At 35.9% G+C, this 24,121-nt stretch overlaps 1 protein-coding gene across 2 annotated transcripts in view; it reads left to right on the top strand.

Moving 5' to 3' along the window:
• The window catches only part of LOC150108348 (uncharacterized), a 509,704-nt gene that overhangs the window by 355,996 nt on the left and 129,587 nt on the right, over positions 1–24,121 (top strand). For both annotated transcript variants that reach the window (XR_016548130.1, XM_090390709.1), the window contains exon 9: positions 15,840–16,118. Coding sequence is in view for 1 of the 2 variants with exons in the window: in XM_090390709.1 (XP_090246835.1) it covers positions 15,840–16,118 (279 nt within the window). In the remaining variant the exon portion in view is untranslated. The remainder of the gene's footprint in view (positions 1–15,839; positions 16,119–24,121) is intronic.

The raw sequence follows: 24,121 nt of genomic DNA, 5'->3' as shown, positions 1-24,121 counted from the left end.
CTGCATGGTTTGTCAAATGAGTAGCATGAATGGAGAGTACTGTTGTCTACAAAGCTGTGGATAGGATTAGTGGTGATTGAGATTAGGTCATTTATGCACATGAGAAAGAGAAAGAGTAGGTGACAGGACAGAGCCCTGGAGCACTCCTGTTTTGTTGGTGAAGTTCAAAGAGAGGGTACCAATCTCTCCTGGCACAAGCACAACCATGACATGCAGTGAATGACCAGAGAGGAAGCTGATAACCCATTTGTTGAGGGTGGCAGGTAGACCAAAGGATAGCAGTCTGTTTTAGCAGGCCTCCATGCTAGACACAATCAAAAGCTCTAGAAATGTCAAGAGTGACAACAAGTTTCTCTGAACCTTTCCATTGCATATGTCTAGTGGTGGGTAATGTAAGCTGAAAGGTCAGATGTGGACCTTGAATGGCAGAATCCATACTGTTGGTTGCTGATTAATTGATGGGCCTCTAGGTAATGGAGAAGTTGGCTGTTGATGACTTTCCCCATTATTTTGGAGAGGACTGAAGTGATAGTAATTGGTCAGTAGTCTGCCATTAGACTTCTATCTCCTTTTTTGGGAATAGACTGTATATATGATTGCTTCCACATTTTGGGATAAGTACCAGCTATGTATAATACATTGTAGAGGTGATAGGTGGGTGTTAGCTCTGGAACACAGTGTTTGAGAACAAATGGAGAGATGCTGCCAGTACCAGGAGCCTTTTTAGTGTCCAAGTTATTTAGTAGTTTTCTGATGTCTTTTTGTCAAAAAACTACAGGACACATATGGTGCTCAGATTCCAGTATGGTAGGAGGAAATTTCACTTGGTCATCAATGCAGGAGTTTGAGGAAAGAGAGAGAGAGAGAGAGAGATGCTAGGAGGTCAACTTTATCTTTGGGTGAAGTAATAGTGATGCCATCAGAATGAGAAAGAGAGAAATGGAAGTGAAGGTGAGTAGAAGTTGCATCCAATGGTCTTAGCAAGGGACTAATGTAATGTAACTTTTCATGTGTGAGCCATACGCTAAATAAATAAGCAAGTTTTATGCTGTTGGCCTTTATGAAGCCAGATTATAATATGCTAATGACTGTCTTGCATTAATTGTGTGCTTTGGTATAGTCAGGATATAAACCTGGAGTTCTTGATGCCAGCCACCCATGGTAAGCTGAGTTTTTTTTCTTAGACTGCTCTGATAATACACCATCTGTTGAACTAGGGCTTGGAAAGCAGATGAGGATTCTGTGTAGAATGCCAATAAGGGTAATTTCTGTGACTCGTCAGAGCAGGTGTTAGGGTCAGATGAGTTGGAGCATGGGATGGAAGACCATGGAAAGGAGGAGGAGTAGAAGTTCCAGACTCTGGCACACCTTTGTAGTGCCAGAGGATGTAAGGTTGGGAGTGGCTTGAGAAAGGGTATTCTGTGAAAGAGAAAGAGGAGACTTGTACAAGACTGTGGTCTGAGTTGCTGAGGTGGGGGGGGGGGATTACTTCTACAGTGTATTGGAGGGAGAACTGGTTAAAAAGAAATCCAGAGTATTGGATGAATGAAGAGGGTTATCAGGAATTAGTGTAGGTAGATGAATGATGTGTATTATGTAATTGCTTATGACAAAGATTTCTACTTCTCGTCCAACTTGGTCAGTGATGTTGAAAAACAGGAGCCAGTTGGAATTATGGATGTTGAGGTAGCCTAGGAAGAGGACCTCACTATATGGATGTCTGGATTGCATGTGGTCAAGTTTCATGGAGATGAATGTGAAGAGCTCTGAGTAGTTATTAAAGTTTGGAGAACAGTAAATGCAGCAGATGAATAACTGGGGCAAGGAAACCTTGAGCAAGAGGAGGTCGAAAGCAGGGGATTCCAAATTGCCACTCTCTGGCATGCACTGTTTGATCTCACAAAGGCACAGGTTTTACCCTTATGGTGAAAGGAATTTTGAAGTGTGTAATTCAGATATTGGAAGTTGACTGCAGTGGATGCAGATACTATTTTGGTTTCTGTCAAGAGTGGAGGTCTTTTACATCATTTAGAGTCTGGATGACTGTAAATGATGGTGAATGTCATTTATGTTGGTGTTGTTAGTGAAGTAGATGAGAAAGTTGGTTTTTAATAAGGAGATTCTGTCATGGTTTGTATGTAGTGATTGGTTGCATTGTGTATTTTTTGTTGGAATTTCTTTATGAGGGAGATTCCTTTTTTGTTGTAGTGTTACTGGCATTGTTTGTCTGTGGTTAGATGAAAGAATAGAGTGGGGATGTGCGGTGAGAGGAGATAGACTCTTGGACATGGCTTCCATACAAAGAGTCTCCTTGCCTTAATGTGGCCTCAACAGTGTCTCCCACATTGTGAATTTAGTACATACTGATGTTGGAACTTACTTGTTCTGAATACTTTGTGTCCAGAACAAAAATCAGTTAGACTTTTATGATTATTATTAACTCAGCTAATTTCTCAGTTACCCTCTGTTCTTCCTCCTCCTCCTTATGGTTTCTGAAAAATCTTTTGCCCTTTATAAATTCTGCTGGCTCTCAACATTGTCTAATATGATAGTTACTATTCCACTACCCAATTTTCCATCATTAATAATCAGCTAACAAAATTAATAATAATGGTAACTACTGCTGGATTTCTTCTCAGGATATGAACTAGTCATTACTAACATAATGTTCCTAATGATCTTGTGTGCATCTTTATGTACACAAGATTGCATGGAGAGAAGACAAAAGAAATAAGAAAAGCATGATAAAGGCAACATGAAAACAAACAATAAGAATATTCTAGATATCTAGAGTAATTACTTTGAAAGAATTAAATCAAACAAGTGGTAACAGAACAATAGCATAATATATTTAAGAGGAATGCAAACAGCAATACATATTTATACTTACTGGTAGAAAAGGCTATCAAAACTTGCCTGAAATGTGAAAAGACAGGCTGGAGTAGATATTATTATTATTATCAGACTTCCATGGAATTAAGAGACTCATCACAGGAGATCCTGCTCTCACACACAGCTCATCATACTGTGACTTAAATGCATTTACTGACTCTACACTCCCTGCACTTTCAGGCAGTGCATTCCAATCACCCACCACTCTCCACACAAAAAAACTATTCCTTGCCCCCTTGCCTGCACTCTCCTTATACAGCTCTAGCAATGGCCTCTTGTTCTCTCTCTATTCTCAACGTTCTGTGAAAAATCTCATCTACATTAATTTGGTAATTATCCTTTCCAACTTATATGACTCAATCATGTTCCCTCCCCCCCTCCGACATGATTGAGACATATAAGCTGTAAGGGTTAATTATCAGATTAACATGCATAAGATTTTCTGCAATTTGCATTCATTCAATCTGTCTTCATACTCAACATTCCACAGACCCCAAACTGCCTTAGTCAATTGTCTCTGAAGAACCCTCTCCAACATCCTTTTGAAAACTAGTATTCCATATGTGGTCTGATCAAAGCCCTATACTTTGCATTCCATCTTTGTTTCCCAAATTTTAAAACCTTACTTATATTCAAACAAAAACGCTGAAATTTGGAGATATAAAAGTTTTGCACTGGCTAGACTGCATAATTCAGAGGGCTTGGTCAGAAGGTTAAATTCCAGATGATTGGAGTGGAGCTCTCATAATGTGGACTGCATTATGAAAGAAAGTGGCGTTAAACCTGATAAGAGAATAAAGCTGAATGTGAAAATTACACAAGTATTTCTCAAGTAAGATTTATTTATTCTCAAGCATACTTGAGAAGAGGCTAAGAAACATTGTTAAAGAACAAGTTGTATTCAGCCAATAGCTGTCAGGACGAGATGTTTACTTTATGATAACTAGTTGAAAAAAATCATGGGAATATAACAAAGATCTTTACTTAAGTTTTGTGGATCTCAAATGCAACAAGGTGCTCAGAGAAAAGCTTTTCAAAATGCTACAATTATATAGGATAAATGGAACATTATATGGAGCAGTATATTGTTTATATTTAAGTCAGCAGCTAGAATTGAAGGAAATACAGGAAGATGGTTTTTAAAATCAGACATAAGATGAGTGCACACTATCCACATAGATGATGAATAAGAGTGAAGATAGTGTGCACTCAGATGTAAGATGTGTGCACACTATCTTCACTCTTATTCATCATCTATGTGGATTGCATTATGAAAGAAAGTTGTGTTAAACCTGATATTAGAATCAAAGATATCAAACTTAGCTCTTTGCTTTATGCAGACGATGTACTCCTAAACACATTCAGTGCTGTTCTTGCACCAAGAAATCATAAACCAAACCAACTAACACCCAGTGCAAGTCAGGATTCTCTAACTAAATTGAATAACAGTTGTAACAAAGTGGGGATGAAAACTGGCAATAAAAAGATCAAACCTAAGAAAATAAGCAGGAACATAAAAAATGTAGCTGCATTCTCAATGGAAAACCTATAGAACAAGTAAAATATTTTGGCCATTTTGGAACAGTTTTTAGTGAAGATTAAATACAGAAATAGACAACAGATTTAGCAAAGCTGGCATAGTGAGGAATCAGCTGAATAAATTTATATGAAATAAGAGGGGAATTAGCCAAAACACTCAACTGGCAGTATAAAAAACAGTGTGCAAACCAATTTTAAATTATGTGTCTGAGAGTTGGGCCACCAATATAAGAATTTTGAGAAAAATTAGGATCCTGAACAGATGGCATTAATGGCAGAGTCATGTTAAAAATGAATATATTAGGGAAGAACTTGATAGTTTTAGCATTGAAGAATGTCTGAGTAGACCTAATCTAAGGTGGTATGGTCACATAAACAGAATGGGAGAGGAAGTAAAACAGGTGTGAGATGCTAAGATGGCTGGAAAAGACAGAGAGAAAGACAGGATCTAGGTGGATTGATTCAATGAAAAGTGCCCTGGAAGACCAAAATGACAGTATTGGAGTGCTATCAAGTAATAAACTAATTTGGAGGAAAATTATTGATAGGGAATTAGTAATAATCATCATGTAGTACTGTCATAGCCTGTACATCCCTTGAAGTTACATATCAGGAAATTGATGGTGATCATTTATGTTCAAATTGAATTGCAGTAATCTGAGCACAGAATTCTGCAGCATGCTACTAGTCACTCCTGGATCCTGGTCCTCCATAAGATTACTGTTTTGTATTTGTAAAACTTGGATCTTTATCACCAGTTTCATAAGTTGTTGGAGAAGCTTATGAGAACTAGGATCCAGAATTGGGTTGACAACAATAGTATTATCTTTGATGGACAGCATGGATTTGCTAAAGAGAGGTCATGTTTTAGTAATCTACTTATTACAATAAAGTGACTGCTTCCTTGGACAGAGGAGAAGGATACATAGTAATATACTTGGATTTCGCAAAGGCTTTTGATAGAGTACCTCATGATAGGTTGACAGTCATACTAGAGCAGATGGGGTTGGATATTAGATTGGTGCATTGGATTGGAGACTGGCTATCTGATACGTATCAACAAGTTGTGTATGGGGGAGCGATATCCAGGAAAAGGAAAGTCACTAGTGGAGTGCCTCAGGAGTCTGTTTTGGGGCCATTACTATTTAACTTGTATATTAACGATATAGGTGAAGATTTGGATGGAGATATTCAGTTGTTTGCAGATGATGCAAAGTTGGGACGAACCATAAAGAGTAGTGAAGATGTTGTGGTCTTACAAGAAGACTTGAATAAATTGAGTGATTGGGCACGGAAATGGAGATGCGAGTTCAATGTTGCAAAATGTAAGGTTTTAAAATTTGGAAAACAAAGATGGGATGCAGAATTTATGCTTGGTGAGAATATATTGTTGGAGGTAGAGGAAATAAGAGATCTGGGGGTGATAGTGGATAAGGATCTAAAATTTAGGGGACACATTGCCAAAATTGTGAAGACAATACAAAGGCTTCTGGGAATGACGCGGAGGACACTGACGGGTAGAAGTAGGGAGATTCTTGTTCTATTTTATAAGGCTTTGATTAGGCCACATATGGACTATTGTGCCCAGATTTGGTCACCAGGTTTTCAGAAGGATGAAGAGATGTTGGAAAGGGTCCAAAGGCGATTCACTAAGGTAGTTTCTGACCTCTGGAATGTCAAGTATGAGGAAAGATTGAGAAGATGTAATTTGCAGAGTCTGGTGGACAGGAGGAAGAGGGGAGATATGATAGAGATCTACAAGTTGGTAAGGGGTTGTTATAGGATCAATGCTGGAGAAGTTCTACAGAAAATAGTGGGAGATTGAGGGAGAACCAGAGATCATCCCTTGAAACTGTATAAAGAGGGTGTGAGTAGGGGAGTGAGGGGCAGGTTTTTTTCGTACAGAGTTGTGAATGATTGGAATGCCTTGCCTGAGAGTGTGGTGTCTGCAAGGAGTTTGAATGTATTCAAGGCGTAGTATGATGAGCTGTGTGTGATAAAAGAACCTCCTAGATAAGTCTTTGACTCCATGAGGTCTTGGGGTAATAATAATAATAATAACAGAATAATATTAGCATGTAAACACAAGAAAGATATTTAATTAAGTCTTTCAATTGTGTCTCTATCTAAACTGATGACTTCATCTTGGAAGTCATCAGTTTATGGCCTTACAACTATATGGCCTCACAACAAAGACTCCTTACCTTCTTTTTTAAACAGTATCAGTTCCTTACATCATCGTATAAAGTTTGCTATGGAAATGGAAAAAAACAACCAGTTATCATTTTTAGACATTCTTAGACATGGCCTCACAACAAAGACTCCTTACCTTCTTTTTTAAACAGTATCAGTTCCTTACATCATCGTATAAAGTTTACTATGGAAATGGAAAAAAACAACCAGTTATCATTTTTAGACATTCTTCTCATCCAGTCACCTTCAAATACTCTTACAACTACAGTTTTCAGGAAACCAACCTTCACAGGTCGGTATATTCTTAAAGAATCAGCCCATCATCCTTGTCAAAAAAACAGGAATCATAAAATGTCTAATCAGAAGAGCCAAAACTAATTGTTCTACTTCTAATTTTCTACAGAAAGAACTTTCTACTATCCAACAACACATGAAACTCGATGGCTTTTCCGAAAAGAGTACACAACATCTTCTCGATTCTTATAATCCACCACTAAACAACAAAAATTCCATACATCAAGTTCCAATTCCATACATCTCCGGGATTTCAGAACCTATCTCAAGAATTCTGAAGAAATATGAGTTAACAGCTATGTATTCACCTATTAACAAATTATCTTCCCATTTTCCTTCTCCTAAAGACAAACGCTCAACTATGTCTCTTCCTGGAGTTTATCAAATTCCCTGCAACTGTGATCTCTATTTTTGACAAACTGGACGCTTTCTTGGAAAAAGAATCCAAGAACATAAGAACATCAATTCTCCATTCATCACAACAAACCTGAAAAATCTGGATTGGCTCAGCACGAGATTGAAACTAACCACGACATCCTTTGGTCAAAAACTTGCCTCTTACATAGATCCTGCTATAAATTTGAACATTTATTCAAAGAAAGCGTAGAGGCATTACTCCATCGTCCTAACCTGAATCGTAATGACTGTATATCTGTATCAAAAATCTGGGAAAGTCTAATCAGGATAACCCATTAATTCATATTATTTTTATGTTATTTAATATTATTAATTAATATCTTTATTTCAATCATGTCTCTGCTTAATAATATTCCCTTTAATATTTAGTGATATAACATCACGCGGTTTGTTCTATTTTTAAATGATCTATTGTTAGTATTCCACCTCATATTTTTAAAACTGTTCTTGTAGTGCCACCGAAGATGGTCTGCAATTTTCAGACCGAAATATTTGGCTTATTAAATATCTTTCTTGTGTTTACGTGCTTATATTATTCAATCTTTATGTCACAAGTATCCTTAAAATATCAAATAATAATAATAATAATATATCCATTCCCACTTGCTCCAGTTTTTGTAACAGAGTTTCATGCAATATCATCATAGCCATTCCCTTTATCCAACTCAACTGTCACTCTATCACAAAAGGTGAGTAAACTACTAAGGCATGACCTACCCTTCACAAACCATGCTGTTCATAGAGTATCATGTTCTTATTCACCCATTTCTTGATTTTGTCTGACCAACTTCTCCAATACCTTTACCTCTTCCTGACATTTTGATTAATCTAGAATTCACAAGAGAGCTCTCATTATGCAAAGAAATGATTTTGCCTTCCTTCCACTTCCTCTGGACTTCATCAGAGCTGAGGCTTTAAACTAGTGGAAGCAATGCCAATTTCTTTGCACACTCTTGTGATATAAGTTGATATCCCAGCTAATCTCATGGCTGTATTTGCATTGAGATTGTACAGTAATTTAAGTATTTCCAATTCATAAACTTTTATTCCAACATTAGTCACTGCAATATCTTCACCAGGATTATAGATCCTTGCAAAGTGATCACTCAGTAACTTGGCTATTTCATCTGCTTCTATTACCTCCCTACCATCCGTACTTAATAAGGTTATCCTTCCATAGGCATTCTTCCTTTTACTCACCACATAGCAGAAGAACTCTTTGGGATTTCCTTCATCTGCTTGGCTAATTTTCTCTCATAATCTGCTTTTGCCTTTTATACCATTCTGGCCACCCTTCTTACTACCATGTACCACTTGTAAGCTTGCTATTCACCCTTCTCCATTTATATACCCTCCACAACATTTTTTTTTTTTTTGTAGCTTAAGCTTAATAATATTACTTGATCATCTGACTCTTAGCTGACATCCTGCTGACCTTGAGTATTCAGTCTACTACCTCTCTTAGACACTGTTAACCATTTATAATGCACTGCTAGCATCCTTTGCATGCAGATTCTTATGCTATGGTGCTGCTTCAACTGCCTCCTAAGCATGTCCTAATCACCTGCCCTGTAGTTCTACATATACCTCTTCATTGAAAATCACACATCTGGCAGTCTCATAGGTATTCATGACTGTGATCACTCTGCTCAATCAGTGGCATTGTGACTACCTTGGTTATTATGGACAGATTCTCTGATGTTATAATCAGATCCAGCACTCTCAAATCCCAAGTTCCTTCCATTATATACTGTTTTTAATTATTTCTTAGTAGGTGAATAAATTCAATTTCCTTTCTGCTATGTGGTTTTTTAACTCCTTCCAATCTGTATCCCTATAGCTGAAGTTCCCATAATAATTATTAGTTTGTCCTTATCATGCAAATTTTCCAATGCACGTCATCCACATTTTTCCTATATCCCTCATATTTCTCTTTGGTATTAGTGTACATAAACTACAGTGTCCCCTTAGGCCTACAACTATTTTTACACCTTGCACTGACTAACCCATTCAATCCTGAGACCTGTATCCCTAGGTTGTTTTCCTGACTTTGCACCTCCACATTCTCAGTGACAATTCTATCTCAAGACACCTGACTCCAAATTCCTTTAAGTCAGCACTATATATGTTCTTCCATCCAAGTATAAGACAAGAGTGCACATTCTTGTCCTTTTCAAAAAAGCTGCAAACTGCAGTTTAATTCATTTGCAATCATGTCCCTCATTCTGTACTTGTCTCTATCACAGCATGGCTCCAGATTCATGATCTTTACTCTCTCATTCTTCTTTTTTTTCTCTTTGAATAACTCTTTCATATCATTTTAGATATGTGGCCAGTAGCAGGAGAAATGTCTGTGGAAGAATGATATTGTGGGATAAAAATGGGAATAGAGTGACTGATGCAGAGGACATAGTGGAATTGTTCAATGAAATTATTGGAGTATTTCATCCTGGAGGAGTCAGTTTTAATGCTAGAGGAATAGGGCAAGTTCGAGGTTTAGAGGTACAGGAGGAGAGTGTGTTTCAAATACTGAGTATTCTAGATGTCACTAAAGCTGTGGGACTGGATGGTATTTCACCACGAGTTTTGAGAGAATGTGCTAGGGAACTGACAGTGCCTTTTTCCTGCAGCCAGACTTTCATTGAAAGTCTGGCTGCAGGAAAGGTGCCCATGGAATGGAAGGAAGGTAAGATAGTGCCATTGCATAAGGGTGGTAGCAGACTGGAAGTGTCTAATTATAGACCAGTTTGTGTGTCATCAGTAATTAGTAAGATCTTGAAGAAATTAGTGAAGGACCGTATACAGCATTGGGCAGATGAGGGTAATGTTATCTGTGAGAGTCAACATGGATTTGTGAAGGGGCGCTTTTGTTTTAGCAATATGCTAGCCTTTTATGATAAAGTTACAAGAGCATTAGATGAGGGAAAGGCATATACTGCCATTTTCTTAGACTTAGTGAAGGCATTTGATAGGGTGCCACATGATAAGCTGATATTTAAGTTGCAGCATATGGGTCTGGATGTCAGATTGGTCAACTGGATTCAGGATTGACTGTCCGATGGTATCAGAGAGTTGTGTATAGTGGGATAGTTTCAAGGAAGTAGAGGGTTACAAGTGGGGTCCCACAGGGCTCAGTACTGGAACCTATATTGTTTAACCTTTATATCAATGATATTATCATGATTCTTATTTTTAGAGGGGCCTGTGGCATATTATAATTATTAAAAACATCACGTAAGTCCACAGTAATAACTTTAATTAATAAATAAGATAGATATTTCGTACTAAAAATAATAGTACATCTTCAGTGTTACAATCTAATACGTTTAACATTCTAATGTTTGTAACACTGAAGATGTACTATTATTTTTAGTACGAAATATCTACCTTATTTATTAATTAAAGTTATTACTGTGGACTTATGTTGTTTTTAATAATAATGACAACGTCATTATTATTAAAAATAATAATGTGGATTGCAAGGGAATATTCAGTGGTTTGTGGATGATGCGAAGCTGGGAAGGATTATTCGTAATAGTGCAGATGCGGCAGCCCTGCAAGAGGATTTGAATAAGTTAGATAGATGGGCAAATGAATGGGGGTATCAGCTTAATGCAGCAAAATGTAAGGTCTTAAGGTTTGGGAAACATCGATGGGACACTGCATACTCTATGGGAGGAGTTATGCTGGAGGAAGTAGGGGGAGACAAGAGATCTGGGGTTAATGATTGATAGAAACCTGAAACACAGAGGATTGCTGCAATAATGAGGATGCTGACCTGCAGAGATAAAACAGTTATCATTCCGTTGTATAAGATCCTGATCGGACCACACTTGGACTATTGTTCTCGGATTTGGTCCACAGGATTTGAAGGGGATAAATTAACTGTAGAAAGGGTACAAAGGCGGATAACAAAGATGGTTTCAGGACTGTACAATAATAGCTATGAGGATCAGCTGAGAGAATGTGGACTGCAGAGTTTGGCGGATAGAAGAAGGAGAGATGATATGATTGGGACTTTTAAACTGTTGAGAGGTGATTACAGGGTTGACACTGGGGAGTTCTTTCGCTTGGTTGAACAGCTGCAAGGAGTGATGACAAGAGGCCATCACTGGAAGTTACGAAAGGAAACTGTGAGCAAGAGGGTGACCATGGTGCCATCCAGATATGAGAGTGGTGGAAACAAGGGTGGGCAAAAGTTGAACAGAACAGTAGGACATTTGGACATGAGGTAAGTTTGCAGTATTCAAAATCTGATTTGGATTTGGAGATGATACTTTTACAGCAAGCTATTGCGAGCTGTAGTATAGGCAGGATGAGTAGCTGATTCTTTCCATGGAGGGTGGTTGAACCATGCGGTGCATTGCCGGATGGAGTCATGAGAGCAAGAACTGACAGTGGGTTTAAGGAGTGCTATGATAGACTTTGTGTTTCTTGGGGGGGGGGGGGCCTCCCCTCAATGAGTCTTGATAGACTTTGTGTTTCTTAGGAAGGACCTCCCATGATGACGCTTTTGACTCCATGGAGGCCTGAATAATAATAATAATAATCTCAAATATCATGCTGTTCACCTTTCAAGTCATTAGTGATTACCAAAACAATCACATCTTTCACTTTACATCTTTTGGTCCTGACTGCTTCACTGATATCATTAATTTTCACACAAGAGGAACAATTTATTTTATACCTTGTTCTATAAGCATGCAATGTACAGAATAATGAAGTTTTAATTTATCTTGATCTCTAATAAAATCTCTTGATCATTGCTAAACATTAACACTTGTATTGATTTGGATAATATATATATATATAAATAATGCTAATCCCCTTCTTTCACAAACTAAAGAAGAGTAGTTATGAAATTATCTCAAGTTAGGGTAAGTATAAGAAATCAAAAGCTTTGATTTTATGTAAACTTTATGATTATTATTTTAGATTTGTAAATGATAATTTAATAAATTCACATTGGATTGTACAGTATGAGATATATATATATATATATCATCAACATCATCATCAAATTCCTGCCATGTACCTTCAAGGAGTGTACAGAATATGATAGTACTACATGAAAAATTTACATCATTATTAACTTACTATCTACAATTTTCCTCCAAATCAGTCTGTTACTTGTCATGACTTCAACATTGTCAGATCTTATATTTCTATTGTCTATGGCACTTTGTACCATATCAATCCATCTATTCTTGGTCTTACTCTGGGTTATTTTGCTGGCAGAAAACACTTGTTTTGCTAATCTTTCCTCGCCCATTCTGTTTAAGTGACCATACCACATGAGATTAGCTCCGCTAACGTATTCCTGGATGCTGACAATGTGAAGTTCTTTCCAAATATCCTCATTTTTAATATGATATTGCCATTGATGCCATCTGTTCATGCCTCTAATCTTTCTCGGGACTCTCATATCTGCAGTCTCTAGTCTTTGTTCAAGTGTTTTACTTCTGACCCAGCTCTCAGATCCATAAGTTAAAACTGGTTTGAACACTGTCTTGTATTCAGCTAATTTAGTGTTCTGATTAATTTCTCTCTTATTCCATATGAATTTATTCAATTGACTTCCTACCATACCAGCTTTGTTGATTCTGTTGTCTATTTCTATATTTAATTTACCATCTTCACTAAAAATCGTGACTAAATGTTTTACTTGTTCCACAGGTTCTCCGTTCACAACACAGTTGACATTTTCAATGATTCTGCCTATTTTCATTGTCTTTGTCTTTTTATTGCTGACCTTCATGCCATATCTAATACAACAGTTATTCAACTTAGTCAGAGAATCTTGCAGACTTGTAATGGATTTATTTAGAAGTAGAACATTGTCCGCATAAAGCAAAGAGCTGACATTAACATCTCCAATTTTGATATCATGTTTAATACCACTTTCCTTCATAATGTGATCCATATAGATAATGAATAACAGAGGGGATAATGTACACCTTTGTCCCAAATCAGATTTAACATTAAACCATCTTCCTGTATTTCCTTCAATTCTAACTGCTGACTTACAACTCGAATAAAGACTAAGTATTGCTTGATATAATGCCCCATTGACACCATATAACTGTAGCATATTGAATAACTTCTCTCTTGGCACCTTGTCATATGCCTTTTCCAAATCGACAAATCTTAAATACAGATCTTTGTTATATTCCCATGATTTCTCCACTATTTGTCGTAAAGTGAAGATCTGATCCTGACAGCCTCTATTTGACCTGAATCCACCATGTTCTTCATCAAGCTCTTCTTCCACAATTCTTCTCAACACCGTTTCTCAAGTATACTTGCAGAAATCTTGCAGGAACACTCAGAGGTATTTCCCTACTGAGTGTTCCTCACATTCAGTTTTATTTCCTTTTTTATATATGGGCACTATAAGAGCACTACTCCAATCATCGGGAATTCGTCAATCTGTCCAGGCCTTCTTAACTATGCAGTGCAGCCACTGTAAGACTTTTATACCACCATACTTCAGCATTTCTGGTCAAATATCATCTACTCCTGCTGCCTTTCCACATTTCAAGCCTTTGATGGCTTTTCTACTTCAAGTATGGATATGTATCCTGACTGTATGCCTGTTGGGTGTTTTTTACCCCTGTGCTATCACTGCTTGTTTCATTTAGCAATTTTTCGAAGTAATTACTCCATTCTTCAAGGATATCTTTTCCTCCCATTTTCATGTCACCTTTATCATCTCTAACTCCTTTTAAAGCATTCTTTCCTCCATTCCTAAGCTTCTTCAACAATCTCCACAATATTTTGTCACCTTTATGATATTTATTTTCTATGACTTTTCACCAAAGTCCTCTATGACTTTTGTTTAGCTAGTTTTACACAGTGTTTAGCTTTCTTACATTTGTCTCTGTATTCTTTAAGAGCAAAAGCTGACTTATTTGCGAAGAACTTTTGATATGCTTTTTTCTTTTCTTCACTGCTTCTTTAACTTCCTGTGTCCACCATGGAGTTCTAATTTTTCTATCCTTGCAGACAACTTCACCACATGCCTCTCTAGCTGAATCAATCAGAGTTTTCTTCAAGGCTTGACACTGAATCTCCAAGGTTTGGTTCCTGTTCTCAAACTTTTCATTTTTCTTCAATAATATTTGTGTATTTTAGTCTACAGTTCACATCTGAGAGCTGCTCAACTTTTATTCACTTGAAAACTTTCTTACATGTTATTCTTTTCAATATGAAATTCAATTTTATCCTGCTCAAGACTAAATAGTGATCACTTCCAATTTCAAATCCTCTGTACACTCTGGTGTCCTGCACCAGGGAGAAAACATCATTATCAACAATAGCATAGTCAATTAGACTTTTCTTATTCCTTGCCTCTTCTCTCCATGTGAATTTGTGCACATTTTTATGTTGGAACATGGTGTTAGTGATAACCAGTCCATGTCCTGAGCAGAAATCCAACAGATATTTGCCATTATTATTAGCTTTGCTCTTTTCTCCAAATTTTCCCAAAATCTTTTTGTATATCTGACAATCATTTCCTACTCTGCTATTTAGATCCCAACAAGGACCAACTTTTCCTTTTTCATTGTGTCAGTTGCTTTTTCTAAAGCTTCAAAAAATTCCTCCACTTCTACCTTAGTAGAATCTTCTGTGGGACCATAGGCACAAATAAGTCTCATTGTCCAGTTTCCCATTCTCATATTTGCCCACATCACTCTACTTGGGACTTCCTCCCATTCAAGAAGATTAGCCTCATATTTTGTGTTGAATACTATGGTTACTCCTTCTTTTCCTTGATTGTCATTGCCTGAATATAGCATTTTGTATTTATTGCTCAAAAAGATTTCACCAGTTTTTGTCTTTTTTGTTTCAGTCACCCCTATTATGTCGATCTGGTACTTATCTAATTCCTCAGCTAGCTCCATTTTTTGCCATTCTGGCTTCTTATATCGATAGTACTGATCTATAACTCTGGTGATGTTTGGTTGGGGTGTGTTTTCAGATTTGTTCCAGTAGCTAACTTTTCGCTGTTCACCCAGATTCCCTGGCAAAAACAACAGGGGCCTTGTTTAACCGGGCGACGCCCTCAGCCCGCATGAAATTTTGTAATGTTGTGCCATCATTTTGTATTTTGGTTTAAGCCAATAAGAATACAATTTGGTTGGCTAAATCCCAAATTGCCAGCCCATCCTTGTTCATTCAGTATACAGGTAGATATCCAACAGGGTGCACCACGAGAAAGTGAGGATTGGACGTTAGGTCAGAAGCCCTGGTTGGTTCTCTGCATTCCTTTAAAGGCTATGTGGAGGTCTCCTCTCAGTTATACAGCTTTGACCCTTAAGCACCCCATATATCATTTGAAGGTTAATATAAATGATTTTTATATTATTTCATAGCTGTTTTTTGCTATTGCTTTTTATTGCTATCCATTCCATTTATTCATGTTATTAATGTATGCAACAAAATGAATTTTAATTTCAAAAGTAATAAATAGTCATTAACATAATATTTTTTATATATCATAGATTGAAAACTTGGAGGATTTATTGAAAGAGAAAGACAATCAGGTAGATATGGCTCGAGCAAGGTTAACTGCAATGCAGGCACATCACTCATCATCTGAAGGTGCTTTATCGAGTTTGGAAGAGGCAATTGGAGACAAAGAAAAGCAAATTATACAGATACGTGAGCAGAGGGATCGTGCAGAACAAGAAAGAAATGAAGAAAGAGAACTTCGTGAGCGGGAAATTGCTGAATATAAAATGAAGATGCATTCCTTGGAGAGTGAAATGGAAAAGTTACAGGTGAGATTAGAAAAAGCTGCTGCTGAAAAAGATAGGATAGAAGGAAAGCTAGAAAATTCTCAGTCAGAATTAGGACAAGCAAGGGCAGAACTTGATAAAACACAGGGGGAAATACATAAAATTCAGAGTGAATGTGATAGGAGTAGGAGCGATTATTCTCGACTTGTACTTGACAATGAACGTCTGCGAGAACAATCCGAAAGATTACGGGCTGAACTGGAGCGGTCTCAGAGTTCATTAGGGAAATCTCATATTTTTCAGTCTGAAGAAGTAGATAGATTACAAGAAAGATTAGAGAAGGTACAGTCTGAATTACGTAGAGCTCAGGCAGAATTGAGAATGAACCAGGCAGAACAGGATAGAGCAAGAGGTGAGGTAGAACAGTTACAAGAAAAGGTGGAGAGGTCGCAAGGTGAAATATATAGACTAAAAGCTAAATTAGAAAATTCGCAAGCAGACAAGGAGAGTTTACAAGAAGAGTATGATCGTGTTCAAGCTGTTGTTGCTCGTTCTCAATCAGAGAGAGATTCTGCACATGCGGAAGCAGATAAATTTAGAAATGAACTTGAGCACGTGCAAAGTTTGCTCAATAAAACTCAATTGCAGCATGATAAAACTCAGGGTTCACTGGATAAAGCACAGTTAGATGCAGATCGTATTCAGGACAAATTGAATAAAGCAAATGCAGAAATTCGAAGACTGCAAGTAGAACGAGAACGAGCTCAAAGTGAAATAGAGAGTTTCCATACTCAGTTGAATCAGTCGCAGAGTCAACTGCAGAAATATCAGAAAGAAAAAGAAGCTATACAATTAGATATTGATAAACGGCAAGATAAGTGTGATCGTATTCAATCTCAAGTTCAGAGGTTGCAAAAAGAAAAGGATCTTTGTCATATGGAAATGGAAAAGCTTCAAGAAAAGACTGATTTATTGCAGGCACAGTTAAATAAAGCACTAAAAGATAAAGAGAATAGTCAAGCTGAATTTGAAGTAATAAGAGACAGGCTGGAAAAGAGTCAAAATCAACTTGAGAAATATCATGCTGAATGTGATGTTTCTCAGACTGAGACTAGAATATTAAAAGAAAAGGTAGATAAACTTCAGCTTCAGTTACAGAAAGCTCAAGAAGAGAAAGAAATATCTAAAATGGAATATGAAAAAGTTATTGAGAAATCTGATAGGTCTCATACAGAAATGTATAAACTTCAAGCAAAATTAGATCAGGCGCAGGCAGAAATTGATCGCTTATCTTTAGAATTAGAGAAAGCACAAATGCTAGCTAGTAAAGCCAAGGAAGAGCAAAAAAATTCTCAAGAGGAGATTGAAAATTTGCGTGATCTTTATGCTAGAAATAGCACACATCTTAGCAAAACTAAAGAATCAGAAGAAAAACTTAAAGGAGAACTTGATCGATGTCAAATGGAATTAGAAGTTGTTCGTGACAGATATGATAAATCTCAGAGTGAACTGAGAAAAATGCAAGTAGATCGAGATAAACTGCAAGCAGAGGTGGATAAAATGTCAATTGAGATAGACAAAATACAAGCACAAGTTGGAAAGACACAGACAAATCATGAGAAATCCCAAGAGGAGTTATCCAGGTTACAGAATGAATTGGAAAAGTCATATGAAAAACTGGATAAATCTCAAGCTGAATTAAGAAGAACTCAGAATGAAAAGGACAAACTTATTTCTAGTGCTGAAAATTTAAAAACTGAAATTGAGAGATATCAGGCCCAGGTCCTAAAACATCATACAGCTCAAGAAAGATCACAAAATGAAGTAGATAGGTTAAGAATTGATATGGAGAAGATCAAAGATAAATATGACAGAGCACTTTCTGATCTGGAAAAATCTAATTTAGAAAAAGATAGATTCAACCTTGAAGTACAGAAATTACAAAGTGAGATTGAAAAAATGTGTAGAGAAAAGGGAGTTTCACAACGAGAATATGATAGATACAAAGATGAAACTGATAGGTTACATGTTGAAATTGAAAAATTTAAAGATAAGTATGAAACACAAAAATTAGAACTACAGACTATGCAGGATGGGAAACATCAACAGCAGGCTGAAGTTGAAAAGCTGAAAAATGAATTAGAAATGGCTCAGCTGAAAGTGGAAAGATATATGACTGCTGAAGAAAGACAGAAACAGGAAGCAGAACGAGCAAAATTCGACCTTGAACGAACACTAGAAAGATTAGAAAAAAGAGAATTGGAACTTAGAAGAGCTCAAGAAGAAGTTGATTCCTTAGAAGGAGAAGTTAGAACATTACAGTCTTCACTAACTCAAACTCGTTCACAACTTGAAAGTTTAGAATCTAATCAATCTATGTCAGAAACTGATCTTTATCGAGCCAAGAATGAAGCAGAACGGCTGAGGACATTGCTAAACAAATCAGAAGCAGAGCTGCATAAGACATTGGCAGAAAACAGCCGCTTGCATATGGAAATTGACAAGGATAAACAAGAACTTGAAGACTCGCAACAGTATCTTTTAAAATGTCAGAAAGATCTTAATTCATCTAATGCTGAGTTAGAAAGAATGCAAAGGCAACTAGAAACACTTCAAGAGAAATTAGAAAGAACAGAACAAGAACTGCATAAAACAAACATTACAAAAGAAGAGTTACAAAAAAAAGTGCATAAATATGAAATTGAATTGAATCACAGTAAGGAAGCAATCAATAAGACAGAAGAATTTCATCAGAAATCCAAAGCAGAATTGGATTACTCTCAACATGAGCTTTTGAGAATGAGAAGAGATCTGCATGATATGAAACAACAATTGCAAGATTCTTCTTCAGAGAATAAAGATTTGCAAATGGAATTAAATAGGTGTTTGGAAACAGTAGCTAGCCTTCAGAAGAGATTAGACAACTCAGAAAAAGAAATGGATGAACTTAGAGAACAGAATAGGAAACTGAGATCAGAACAAGTTAGTGAAAAGGGATTTGTAGAAGGAGAACTTAAAAGGGCACATGATAGACTTTATACTTCAGATATAGAAAAGAAAGAGCTACAGTTAGAACTTGTGCAAGCTCGTGAAACTACTTCGTATGTTCGAAAGCAGTTAGATGAGTCTCAGAATCAGTTGAGTGAAGCCAAAGAACAGAACAAAGAGTTAAGATTGCAACATGAACAATTGGAGAAATCTTTAAGAGAAGAACTCAGGAAAGTAAAGGACCGTTTAGAGAATATGAATGAAGAAAAGATGCAGTTACAAAATGAACTTGCTAAATCCTGTGAAACAATTTCAGCCGTAAAATTACAATTAGCAGATTCACAGAGTGAACTTCATAAACTCAGAGACCAAAATAACAGACTAAAATCTGAACAAACAAAAACACAATATACCGTAGAAGTAGAGCTTCATAAATTGGAGGAGCAACTTCAGAAAACTGATTTAGAGAATAAAGATATTAAATTAGATCTTTCAAAAGCAACTGAAACAATTTCAGATATTCAGCAACAATTAAATAACTCACAATCTGAGCTTGAGAGAATGCGAGAACAGAATAAAAAATTGAAATCTGAACAAGAAAAGTCACAAAGATCGCTTGATGAAGAATTTAGAAAACTGGAAGGTGAGTTTCTTAATACAAGTGCGGAGAATAAAGAACTTAGGTTAGAATTAGCTAAAACATATGAAACTGTTTCCACTGTCGAAAGACAATTAGATGATGCTCAGTCACAACTGAGCAAATTGAGGGAAGAAAATAAGAAACTAAACTCTGAACAGGAGAAATCACACAAGTCACTTAGTGAAGATCTCAGAAGAGCAGAAGATGAGCTCTTTAACAGAAGTGCAGAAAACAAAGAACTTCGGTTAGAACTTTCTAAATCATATGAAACTATTTCTAATACCCAAAGAAATTTGGATAAATTACAGACTGAATTAAAAAGACTAAAAGAACAAAATAAAAAATTAACATCTGAACAGGAAACATCACAAAAGTCCCTTAGTGATGACCTGAGAAAAATGGAAGAGGAACTTTTTAATACTAGTGAAGATAATAAAGAACTTCGGTTAGAACTGTCAAAATCTTATGAAATCATTTCCAATTCTCAAAGAAATCTAGATAAATTACAAGCAGAACTTAATAAAGCAAAAGAAGAAACCAAAAAATTAAAATCTGAACAAAACAAATTACAAACAACAATTCAGGAACTTAGGAAAGTAGAAGATGAGTTTGTTAATACAAATGTGGAAAATAAAGAACTTAGGCTAGAATTGTCAAAATCATATGAAAAAATTTCTGATACCCAACATCAGTTGGATAATTCACAGAGTGAAGTAAGCAGATTAAAAGAAGAGAACAAAAAATTAAAATCTGAAAAAGAAAAATCACAAAAATCTCTTGGTGAAGAGTTTAAGAAAATGGAGGATGAGCTCCTCAATGTAAGTGCAGATAATAAAGAACTTAGATTGGAATTAGCTAAATCATATGAAAATATTTCTGGAACTCAAAAAAATCTAGAAAAGTCACAGGCTGAATGTAATAAATTAAAAGAAGAGAACAGAAAATTGAAGTCTGATCAAGAAAAGTCACATAAAACACTTGTAGAAGATTACAGGAAAATGGAAGATGAACTTCTTAATGTTAATGCTGATAATAAGGAATTACAGTTAGAACTGTCTAAGTCTTATGAAACGATTTCTAGTACACAAAAGAATTTGGAAAAATTGCAAGCAGAACTAAATAAAGGAAAAGATGAAAACAAGAAATTAAAATCTGAACAAGAAAAATTACAAAAAACGCTTCAGGAATTTAAGAAAATGGAAGAGGATCTTATTAATACAAGTGTAGAAAATAAAGAACTTAGGTTGGAGCTTTCTAAATCATATGAAACTATTTCTTCTATTCAAAAGCAACATGATAATATACAGGGTGAACTAAACAAAGTAAAAGAAGAAAACAAAATCTTAAGGTTAGAGCATTCAAAACTTCAAAAAGGTGTGGAAGCTGACTTTCAGAGGACAGAAGAACAGCTATTAAATAGTGTTTCAGAAAATAAGGAATTAAGATCTGAACTAGCTAAATCACATGAAACAATTTCCATATTACAGACTCAGTTAGATGATATGCATAATGATGTTCAGAAACTTAAAGATCAGAATAAGAAACTGAAGACTGAGCAGACAAAGTCTCATAAAACAGTAGAAGATGAACTTCATAAATTTGAAGAACAATTTCATAAGCAAAGAGAAGAGAATGAACATCTACATGCAGAACTTTTAAAAGCTACAGAAACAATCTCAAATCTGCAAAAGCAACTGGATGATGCATCAGCAGAATTGCAAAATGCAAAAGAATTAAACAAGCATCTGAAAACTGATCAAAATAAAATTCAAAAGTCATATGAAGCAGAACTTGAAAGAATAGAGCAAATGCTACAAAATCGAAATATAGAAAATGAAGAATTACATTCTCAGTTAGCAATATCAGTAGAAGCTACTTCAGCAATTCAGAAGGAACTTGATGATACCAAGCCTGAACTGCAGAAGTTCAGGGAACAAGCCAAACTTTTAAAATCACAGCAAGCAAAAACTCATGAAGCAGATGCAACTTTGCAAGTAGAGAAAGAAAAAGTTGAGAAAGAACTTGAAAAGTTTAAGAAAGAACTAGAGAAGCAAAAAACTGAAACTCAAAAAATGGTTCAAGAGGTACAGCACCTAAAAAAACAGCTGGCAAAATCTCAAGATGAAGTGAAAAATTTTGCTACTGAAAGAGAACGGTTTCTATCTCAGTTTCAAGAACGGTTTCAAGAACTAGAGAAGCAAAAAGCTGAAACTCAAAAAATGGTTCAAGAGGTACAGCACCTAAAAAAACAGCTGGCAAAATCTCAAGATGAAGTGAAAAATTTTGCTACTGAAAGAGAACGGTTTCAATCTCAGTTGGAATTGTTGGTTCAAGAACTGGAAAAAAGAGAGGTCAGTGAAGTAGGCACATGCAGTGTTTGGTGCCCAGCTTCTTTGTTGTGGTTCCTTTTCTTTTGAGTTTTTGTTCATCTGTCTTTTGATTTGCAGTCTTACAGTATTTTTATTTGTTTTCAAATTATTTTCTGAGGATTTTTAAGTACTTTTATCATTTCAGCTTATTTAATATTTTTTTCATTTTGGAAATAAGTTAAAATTTAATTCACACAAACACATTTCATTTGAACACTAATTTCATTTTTTTAACCTGCACTGGGTTAGTTTTATTTATTTATTTATTTGCATGCTTAAATAGCAAGATCATTAATTTATATACATTTTATTTTCATTATCATTTTGTATATTTTATTTTGTCATTTTATACATTTTTAATTGTTATTTTGTCTATTTCATTTTAATTGCCATTTTGTAATAATATTAATGCATACATTCTTAATATTCTAATTTGATATTTTAAAGTAGTGAAAATCTAAAAATGAATTGAATTTTCAGGTTGATAATAATTAGATGTGTATCAGGACTGAAGAAGACACATAATAAAGTACCTTCTCTAGAAAGTACCAATAAAGGCTTATGTATACATTATTATTATTATTATCACCAACAACCCTCTATAGCATCACATAATTTATTATAGGAGGTCTTTGAGTAATCATCACTATGTCCATCATACCGCTTCTTAAATTCATTCACTGTCACCACTCTGTGGCAAGCATTTTGACAAAATTATGGGGATTACTACTGTGCTAAGAATAATTAGTTTAATTTCCTGACATTTTGACCTTCATATTAAGGTCACCATCAGGAGTATACAGACACATGCACATATATATACAATAACTTACATTACAATTCAAACAGCATATCATAGTAACCCTAATTTGATCAACTGTTATTGTATTTGCCTTGCTCGCCATGGTGGTTGTTCTGGAGATAAGGCAGAGCAGTAGTTTCTCCGTTTGCTTTCTGCTCTGCAGTATTACAGACATACACAATATAATCATATTGCCATCTGCAAATCTCTGATCACAAGCTTTTCCATCATCATTTGGCTTCAACCTTGTGTCAGTACTGACAATGCTGCTTCCCAGTCAGGGGCAGTGACCCCAGCAGGTGCTTATTTAATGGCGGCACTACTCGCCATGTCACCGAGTTGTCATTGGGCTTTGTGAGGTTTTAAGTGAAACAGAGTTGCCACTTCTGCTCCCCCACGCCCTGATAGCTCAGTCGCTGTTGGTCCACGGCTGCTTATTCACCAGATTGCTCTGCTTATATCGCAGCTAGCCTCCATATCTGAAGGCTGTTCCCCGATCCGCCACCTGGGGATGCACCTGGTAGTAGTCAGCTCTGCCCCAGGGTATTTGCCTTACTTCTATTGAAAAAAAAAAAAAAACCTACATCAAAGCTATATCCTATTTTTACATGGCTTGAGAACAAATTCATATTATCTTTTAATATATAATATTGGTGGCCTAATCAATAATTTAAACATAAGCATTTGTTATATTAAAGCTAAGATCCTAGAGTGCTACAGTTCTTAGCAAAATTTATAATGACCTCTATGTGGATAGAATATGTGCCATCCATATTCTTGAGATTTGTAGACCATCATTACTGTTGAATCCTTTCCTATAGTGTTACATGGTGATCAGCATTCATTTTACACAAATTATGGACTCTACAACCATGTTATAATATATACACAAAAATATATATAATATAATATATAAATATAATACGAGGATGGTCTGAAAAGTTCTCAGCCTCAGCCATAGATGGTAACACTATCGGCAAGATTTTTTTTTTCTAGGTTGGTACGTCTGTCATAAGCATCCATGTGAAATTGCAAGTCATTCTGTCAAGTAGTTGTTTTATACAGCTGTCTGAAGCAAAAGTGTTGTCCATATCCCTTGAAATGGATAAAATTGAGTATTCATGCGGTTACAACCTTAAATTCTTTGTAAAAGAAGGGTTAACACCAAAAGAAATTTATTTGAAGTTCATAAAAGTATATGGGCACTCTTCTCCTTCATTTACGACAATTAAAAAATGGGCTGCTG

The sequence above is a fragment of the Typopeltis vanoorti genome, chromosome 3 (assembly GCF_054136105.1).
Source record: "Typopeltis vanoorti isolate ZY-2024b chromosome 3, IOZ_Tvanoo_1.0, whole genome shotgun sequence".
Classification (NCBI taxonomy): Eukaryota; Metazoa; Arthropoda; class Arachnida; order Uropygi; family Thelyphonidae; genus Typopeltis; species Typopeltis vanoorti.
Note: the sequence above shows the minus strand (reverse complement) of the source record. Positions and strands in the feature narration are given on the sequence as shown.